At 41.6% G+C, this 8,860-nt stretch overlaps 1 protein-coding gene across 8 annotated transcripts; it reads left to right on the forward strand.

Moving 5' to 3' along the window:
* Positions 1–1,941: 1,941 nt before the first annotated feature.
* Positions 1,942–8,541, forward strand: MMAA (metabolism of cobalamin associated A). Of its 8 annotated transcripts, XM_064450279.1 has the most exons (9): positions 1,954–2,049; positions 2,219–2,292; positions 2,521–2,551; positions 2,658–3,133; positions 4,259–4,381; positions 5,559–5,729; positions 6,042–6,127; positions 6,705–6,854; positions 8,186–8,541. In XM_064450279.1, coding segments are annotated over exons 2-9 (1,326 nt in total). In that variant the 5' UTR covers positions 1,954–2,049; positions 2,219–2,291; the 3' UTR covers positions 8,474–8,541. The 8 variants fall into 8 exon arrangements, with proteins under 8 accessions (XP_064306351.1, XP_064306349.1, XP_064306354.1 ...); XM_064450284.1 differs by lacking the exon at positions 2,219–2,292 and having other exon boundaries at positions 2,521–2,555; XM_064450285.1 differs by lacking the exon at positions 2,219–2,292.
* The last annotated feature ends 319 nt before the right edge of the window (positions 8,542–8,860 follow it).

Consider the following 8,860-nt stretch of genomic DNA (forward strand, 5'->3'; position numbering starts at 1 on the left):
TGCACAATTTAATCTCATTCCTGTTATTCCAGTCCACAGGATTATCACAGAGAGAGACCCGAACAACCCCCTCTCCTCTTCAGCATTGACATAACGTGCAATTTTGTGTACCCATTCATCTAGTTCTTGCAACAAGGTCAATGACAAAAGTATTCAAGGTGAAAGCACACAAAGTGGAATAAAATGCAGGATCAATGATCTGTGATGAAACCATAGCAGAATGGCTTTTTTGTTGTTGCCACTGTTATTAAAATAATAGTGGGCATGTGCTATCTAGGTTTAAGCACAGCACTTGAAACAAGGAGCCTTAGAAAACTTGTTTAAGGAAGAGATGATAGTGATATATGCAAACTCTGATGAATAAAGATCTGGTTAAACAGGAGGACTACACAAGGCTATTTTAAAATGAGAATTTGTGTCCCTTTCTGCTGTGGTTTCATCACATGCTGGTAGGGACACAAAATTGCATGGTTTCTCTGCCGAGGAGTGGATTGTTCAGTTCTCTCTGTATGATAATCTTGTGGACCGGAATAATAGGAATGAGATTAAATCATGCATTCAGCAGTTAAAAACAAAACTTTTGTTATTTCATATGGTCCACTGCCACTCTGATAGGACCATGAACAAGTCTAATGCATTCTAGAGGAGTGCTAGTAGCATTGTAAGGCACTAGTAACAGCTCCGGCAGTGGATTGTTTCTGTTGATTGGAAATAAATGCATGCACTTTCACAAGAACAGATGCAGAAAAGGGATGGTTAAGATGACTAGAGAAATAATTATTAAAAAATAAAAAACAAACAAACCAACCAAATAAAAAACACCACCAAAAAAACCCCAACAAACAAAACCAAACACAACCAACCAAACCAACATTCCTTGAGAGGAAACTTTAAAAATGAGGTGTGTTTAACTTGGCACAATGAAGAATGGAAAAAAAAAAAATTTAATAAACCCATTTTGGGGGTTTAAGAATTTCCTTTCCTGTCCTGGTAGCTGAAATGAAATCAGGCAATAATAAATTGTGGTCCACAAAGTCAAACTGGACATTTTTAAGATTTCAGACCTGGAGAGAAATTATAATTTGCAACATCCTTCCTTATAAGGACAGGGCAAAGAAACTGTTATTATATAAACATGGAAGTTTGTGTACTCATGATAGGGCCAGAAATGAGTGTTGAGCATGTCTCCAAAACAAGAACTTGAAAGGAGATTTGGTTGCCACTGTTGCATTGTGTACCTACAGCATATTTCATTGATCGTGACATTCCTTCAGAGAAAGTTTATTTTGGCACTGTCTGGGTTCTGAGATCGCCGGCTGGCTGGATTAGGGTTTAGGGTTACATTTGGTATGAGTTTTCAGCTGAGTTTGATGTGGAAGGACCTCCTTAGAGCATGCCTGTGGGGTTGGTCCTTGTCTTCCAGTGCAGCATAAGGCGAGCATCCCTCTCCTGAGGCACAGTTTACGTCAGTCAGCTACTGGTACCGTGGTACAACCCCAGGCCTTACGCCGGCGGTTGAGCGGGCGGGTGGCTGTTTGTCTCGCGGGTGACCCCGTTTCTGCCCGAAGGCGCATCGCTGGAGGCAGGGAGGGTGAAGGAGACGCTCCTGACAACGTGAAGGTTCTGGAGTCTGTCAGGGTGCCACCGCTCCAGGGCCGCCGCCAAAGCCGGGGAGGGGCGGGATGCCTGGTGAAGGGCGAAGAGGATGGCGGTGGCTCTGATGGAGCCCCACCGGAGCCACCGCCGTCCTCCTGACCCACCCCCCTGCCCTCAGGCTCGGATCCTCGGCCACCACAGCCGCAACGGGCTACCCCCCCACAGGAGAGTGGGCGGGGCTCGGCGGCGCATGCGCGGCGCTGCCGCGGCGGAGGGCCGCGGCGGGGCGGGCCGGGCCGTTCTCCCGGGGCGGGGCGGGCCAGGCCCCTCGCCCCGGAGCCGGCCGGGTTCCGGCTCAGCGTGAGGGCGTCACTTCCCCGCGGCGAGGCAGCAGCCGGGAGGCGGCCTGAGTGAGGGAGCGGCCCGTCGGGCCCTCGGAGGGCCTCCGCCTCGGTGGGGCTTGTAGCGGTGCTGAGGGGGGTCCGAGCAGCCCCAGGGGGCGTCGTGGTCGTGCCTGGTGCTGCGGCTTTGTGTCGGTCCTCTGGCAGGTTTCAGCTCCTGGAGTTCTTTTCTAAACGTTCTTGCGTCTTGACCGCTTGCTTTCTTTTCTTCTGGAAATAAGGTGCAAAGATCTCATCCTGAATAATTGTTTTTAAAAACCCTGCCGCCGTGAAACTAGAATATACAGCAATTTCAGTAAGCATAAGGGTTGGTTTGGTTGGTTTGTTCCTGGATTTTTAGGGTACTGTGTATACCCTTTAAATAAGATAGCTCTTAAAGGCTGCCTTATTTAAAAGGACTTTTTATTTACCTGCTTACTTAAAATAATATTTTAATTTATTAAGTATAATAATAAAGAGATGCTATGCTACTGAAGGTTTTATAGCTTCTTTTTGTTCTGTTTTTTTTTTTTTTTTTTTTCAGTGGGAAGAGGGAGCTGTCTTTGTTTAAAACAGTAGGTATGGATAAAATAAAAGCTGATGATTGCCTGTGTACGTAGGTTTTGTCTGAATCCCTAAAATTGCTTCGAAGGAAGTAAAAATGTTTTTCCTTCTCTTTAGGGTGTCTGCAAGCAGAAGTGAACTGACGCCTCTGGTACTTTTAATTCCAAAAAAGATGAAGATCCCCTCTTTGCTGCTGAGATTCCCTCGTTGTTATTCCTCTAGAAGAACTTACTTCACGAGCTTTCACTTCGCTTCCAGAGCAGATTTCCTGTCCGTTGCATCTCTTACGCCTGTGCACCACTACCACACGAAATGGATATGTTCGTCAAATGGTTTGAGGAGAGAGCTGTGTCAACAAGTGGCTCCTGACCAGCAAATAGAGGGACTTTCTGACAGAGAACAAAGGCTCATAGACAGACTTTACAGTGGACTAATCCAGGGTCATAGAGCCTCTCTAGCAGAAGCCATTACACTTGTAGAATCAACTCAGAGTAGGAAGAAGAAAATAGCCCAGGTGCTCCTTCAGAAGGTATTATCCTACCACAGGGAACAAGAAAAGTTAAATCAAGGAAAGCCACTTGCCTTTAGAGTGGGTTAGTCCTTTTATGTCTGTCCGGTAGTTGCTTTGACAGAATTACAGTCCTTGCTTTTCATTATCACTATTGTTCTTTAATCATCATGGTCTGTAGCTTTGGGTCATTGGTTTCATGTGGTTTGTAACCGGTCTAGATCACTTCTTTTGACCAGTTAGAATAATGGCTTGAGCTGGAAAATGGTTTTGAAAAAGCTCTAGAAATAATTGTTGCTTCTTGCGGGGGAGGAGGGGCACTTATTTGTTTTTGTGTTTTGTTTTTTTTTTTTTTTAATAACTATTATAAGCTGCAATGTTAGGTAGTTTGCAGATTGATACAGCTATTATCTACACTTAGATAGGGAAGGACGTAGTTAAGCAGACCTTCTTTTTTCCCAAAGAAGGTGTTTGCTTGAATACTTCCTGAATCCCTTTATTAATCCACAAAAGGAAAAATACGTACCTTCTTGTTCTGTGGACTTACTTAAAGTAGCCTGCTTTTCAGCTGAGCAGAGTTGAACTTATCTTGGAAACTATAAAATATTTTTGCTTTGTGAAGAGATGGACTACTAAATGTGTCATGTCCAGCTGTCATCTCTCCTGTATGTACAAAGGTAGTAAGAACAACAAATTGGGCATAGGAGTGAGAAATATTTGGTAGAAGTTAACAAGTTACCCTTAGTTGGCACGCTTTGACGCATAAGTAAATAGCCTGATTTTTTTTAAGTAACAGCTCTTCAAGGTAAGGGCTTTTGCTTTTAGAGTGTCTTTTATAAATAATTAGTAAACCTGAAAAATACAGATTTAAGACATGACGTTTTTAAAGTTCTGAAGTGTAAGTCAGTATAGATAAATTTATTTGGAGGAGAGGAAATAAGGCTGGATAAGCTCAATGTTGTGTTGGTGTAGGCAGGACAAGCGGTGGTGAAGTGAGTACTGCTGGGCTGGGTGAACCAAGGTGGTATATTTCACGTCAGTTCCAACTGCTTAGTTGGGTGTATCAGTTGTGACACAGCTTTCATTTGCATTTGTTGTGATACTGTGCTGAAGTATGAGTTGTTATCAACTTAGATGTTGATGGTAGTCATGTGATGTATTATTTATTTGATTAACAAAATGTTTTTTTCTTCCTAATATAATTATTTAGGGTTGTCTGGTCCTCCTGGTGCTGGGAAATCAACTTTCATAGAATGCTTCGGGAAAATGCTTACCGAAAGAAAATACAAAGTGTCTGTGTTGGCTGTAGACCCTTCTTCTAGTACAAGTGGTGGTGAGTGTGAATTAAAGTTTGAGTGAGGTTTCTAATGCCTTGTCAACTACAGGAGTATATCCTTGGGCCAGGTGGAGGAAAATTTGGGGACATGTAAAAGTAAAATATTAAAAATAGATGTTGTGTTAAGTTTTCGGTTTTTTACCCATGTGATATGAAATTGGGAAATATGTATCAGCATACTAAGTTTGTCAGGGTTTCTCTTTTCTAGTGTTCAAATGTTGCTTTACAACTTTTTTGTCTGAAACATTAGATAGCTGCGGTCTCCTGATGCAGTATCATTGACCATCTGTCTGACTTGTAGCACGACTCTTCTCCCCGCCGCCTCCAACCTGAAATTCTTCAAAGTTGTGTGGTTGTAATCTGTCACTCTTAAATCAAAAATATATATGGAAATTATAGGCTGACCATGCTTGATTAATGGTATCTCTGACATAAATAACAGAACCTTGATTTTGATTGTTTTCTAATGGGCAGCTGCCAGGGAACATCATACCTTTTCCCAGCTTCTATGCTGTCAGAGAAGGTGTTGCAATGTGTAACTATTTAAAAAGACAAAAAACTTTAGTGTTGCAACGACCTGGAGCTAAGAAAGACTATGTTCTTGAATGTATACATTCAGGATGCATCAATGGAATAGCAAAATAAGACAGCAAGACTGCATCAGTTAAAAGAATTGAGCATCTCTCATCTTTTGGAACGTGCATTGTGTGTGTAGATCTCACTGAATACAATTTAGAGTTTGCATGAGTAGAGGGAAGGCAGAGATGCATGTCAGCTTTCTTCAAAACAATAAATCCACCATCAACAAATATCAGAATAGTGAGGCAGAGTTTTGTCCCTTTGGATGGAAACAGCAAAGATTTAGTTGTGTGGCCTGCTGTGTATAGGTCTCAAAAAGCCATTCAGGAACTGCAGAATTCATTCTGACCTAGAACAAAGTCTTCATATTTGGTAGCACTAAGCTTATCAGGCCTCTCCAGCTTCTGGCAGGCAGAAGAACCAGGCAGTAACTTCCTAGTCTTCAGCAAAGTCTTGAGCAACTATTATTGGGATATTCTTCTTTGACTTTGTCCAAATCTGTCTTTTCTCACTCTATTATTTGGTGGAGGGGGGGGGGGGGGGGGGATTTTGGCTGTTTTGCACTTTTGAAATGATTTAACATTAAATGTTTAAGGTTCTCTATTGGGTGACAAAACACGGATGACTGAATTGTCAAGGGACATGAATGCATACATCAGACCATCTCCAACCAGAGGGACGCTAGGAGGTGTAACAAGGACCACAAACGAAGCCATTCTGCTGTGTGAAGGAGGCGGCTACAATGTTGTTCTTGTGGAAACAGTAGGTGTGTGCTTAGGGTTTTCTTTTCATTATCCTACTGTGTTGTCTAAATAAGGTGTGCTACTAATTACATAGTTTCATCCTTGATTTTGCTCATGCTTTCATACATGGTTACTGGTGGAAAGTGAATGCCTATTCTGTCGATTTTCTAGTCCTGTACGTTTTGTAAAAACACTGTTTTACAAAACTAATGTGTTTTGTGTTGTCTTTGTTAGTGGGATGTGTTCGTGGTGCAAAACTGGGATCTGTCATAATTACTGTCATTAATGTGACTGAAAGGCTGCAATAAATGGTGAACTCTGGATTTAATTTTTAGGTGTGGGACAGTCAGAATTTGCTGTGGCTGATATGGTTGATATGTTTATATTACTGCTACCACCTGCAGGTGGAGATGAATTACAGGTATTTTTCTGTTTCTCTTATTAAGTATTACCTAGGACTAGAAACTTAAACCCACGATGTGGTATCTGTCTGGGCAGAAAGTCCGTATCAATAGTGTTTTGTAAATTACACTGCTATTATTGAAGTCTTTTCAGGTTAGGATCTGATATCTACCCTCCCCTCCCTGATTTGGAGGTATGAGGGTGTAAGTAAAATTTTTACACTCTGACTGACTTTGACCTGTTTACTAGTTATATATGATTTTGGGGAGTGCCTTTGTATTATAGGAAAAGAGAAATCAATATAAATAGGTTTGCAAACTTGGTCTTAGACTTAAGTCTCTATGCATGAAATAGGTTGTCCTCTGAACTCTGATACTCATATTTAGTTTTCTCATGTCAAAGTAGAGTAATAGCTAGTAATGCCAGAGACTGCTGTTACTATTTTTGCACAACTACCACATACACACACACGCCCACACAAAAAAGTCATCAAGAGCCACCGGAAACTGACAAAGCATTTTGACCTGCTTTTTATCATAAATCAGCATGTCACAGTCCTTCTGGGTATTCATGATTTCTCTCTGTGTTCCATTTAGGGCATCAAACGGGGCATAATTGAGATGGCAGATCTAGTAGCTATAAATAAAGCTGATGGTGATTTAGTTGTGCCTGCACGGAGAATACAAGCTGAATATGTTAGTGCTATGAAGCTCCTTCGCAAGCGTTCAAAGGTTTGGAGACCAAAGGTATGTGTATTTCACTATGGTTTAGGGGGGGAGGGGGGTTGGGTGCTTTGTTGGTGTGTTTGGGTTTTTTGGGGTGCCTGTCTGTCCCTGTCCTCCCCCCCGCCCCAAAAAAGTGCTGAATGAGTTAGGCTTGTTCTCTCATCTAGCTATACCAGTCTTCCTGGGCTCTTCTATAAAAATTCCAGTCCTGTTTAGTTTTACACTGTGTTAGAGAGTTGATTGCTGCTGTTCCCGTTTCACCTCTGATCTCTGCACTAGCAGACCTGTTCCTAACATCAGTAGTGGTACAAACCTCACCGCCCTGTGTATGCAATGCTTAGATTGTTGGAATTCTCATCCTATGGGCCTTTAGTTTTAGTGCAGTATTCCATCTATTAAGAGGTTATGGTATATTATTAAGGAAAAGATTCAGTACTAATTTTTAATATGTGTATCTAAAATAAGCACAGACACACCCTCATTCCCTTGACTTATATACATGTAGATTTAAAGGAGTTTTGCTCTACCCTGGTATTAAAATTGACCCATTGAATTAAGTTTAAATCAGCTGGGCTGCTTGAGAGTTAGCCAATGTTCTGTAATTTTTGTTTCTAGATCTGATGAGAGGTCATGTCTGATAAACATGACCCAAAAGAACTGTTCAAGACCAGTGAACTAAACAGTTTGTCAGAAATCTGCCTGCCTTTCAGTGATGGCACTGTCTGATAACTGGAAGAAGGAAAATATTGACGTGTAGGGGCTGTATCCTATCCATTAGACTGGGGACAGAGAGAGAGAGACTTTTTAAAATAAAACACAATAATAAAACCGCAAACCTGTTCCATTTAAAAGAACACATTGGATGCCTGAAATATTTTTTGGCAAAATGAATTCCTAGTCTGGAAAACAAATGCCAAAAATAGTCAAAATACCTCCTTTCTGGAATATTTAAAGTATAAAAGAGTAGCTACCGGAGTACATCTACCAGAATATGTAATCAGCTCTACATTGAGAGTAAAGTAAAATAGCAACACTGTACCTTTCAGCTAAAGGACTCATTAAAGATGATTCTCACTCCTTATAAAAGCACTTCGACAAGGCCTATCTATCCCAAATACTGTGGATCTCAGGGTCCACTTATAGTTGGTAGAGTCCCAGTTTTGAGACTTTTTTCCAAAAAAAAAACCCAAACAACCAAGGAGCAGAAAACGCCTAGAGCTTCATGAAGTGAGTGTACTGAGGTACACTTGCCTTATGCATTTCTTAATTTTCATGCAACCTACCTGATGCAGTAATTGAACTCTCAAGCCCTGTAGTTACTTGGCTTTAAAAAAATCTTCTGAATCCAACAGGTAATGCGCGTCTCTGCCAAAACTGGCGAAGGTATCTCAGACATGTGGGATAAAATGACAGAATTTCGTGACCTCATGCTCACAAGTGGCGAGTTGATTGCCAAACGACGGAAACAGCAGAAAGTGTGGATGTGGAATCTCATCCAAGAAAATATGTTGGAACATTTCCGGAGCCACTTGGCAGTCAAGGATAAGATTCCACTTCTAGAAGAAAAAGTTCTTAGTGGTGTCCTGTCCCCCGGGCTGGCAGCCGACCTGCTACTGAAAGCATTCAAAGATGGTCTCTAAGCGTTAGATTCTACTCTGTTCTTGTTAAGTGCTTTATGTAAACGTGAACATTAAATACAGCTTTCCTATGTGTGGATTCCAATGTTTTGCTACAGCAGACATTAATAGTTTACCTATCTAGTACTCTGCAAAAAAGATCATGACAAATCCACTCAGGGATTACTAGACTATATTAGAAAAAGTACATTTCTGAGTCTTCTATTTGTACACGCCGTAGATCTGTTGGTCAAAAGTGTATGCCTGAGTGAAAGTGTGACTGGTTTTGAGAGGGTGGGAGACACAGGTTTGTGGTAGTGCAGTGTTTTGTTCCAGTTATGGCACCGTCTTAGAGCAGTTGACACTGCAGCTTTCCATTCTAATATAGCATCAGCTGTTGCCAGTATGGAT

Source organism: Phalacrocorax carbo, chromosome 4, assembly GCF_963921805.1.
Source record: "Phalacrocorax carbo chromosome 4, bPhaCar2.1, whole genome shotgun sequence".
In the NCBI taxonomy this organism is placed as follows: Eukaryota; Metazoa; Chordata; class Aves; order Suliformes; family Phalacrocoracidae; genus Phalacrocorax; species Phalacrocorax carbo.

Bases quoted from the DNA above. Each gene is read 5' to 3' on its own strand.
- MMAA (XM_064450279.1), top strand. The intron at 5,730-6,041 runs GTGTGTGCTTAG...TTTAATTTTTAG, and splicing joins TGTTCTTGTGGAAACAGTAG to GTGTGGGACAGTCAGAATTT. The intron at 6,128-6,704 runs GTATTTTTCTGT...TGTTCCATTTAG, and splicing joins CAGGTGGAGATGAATTACAG to GGCATCAAACGGGGCATAAT.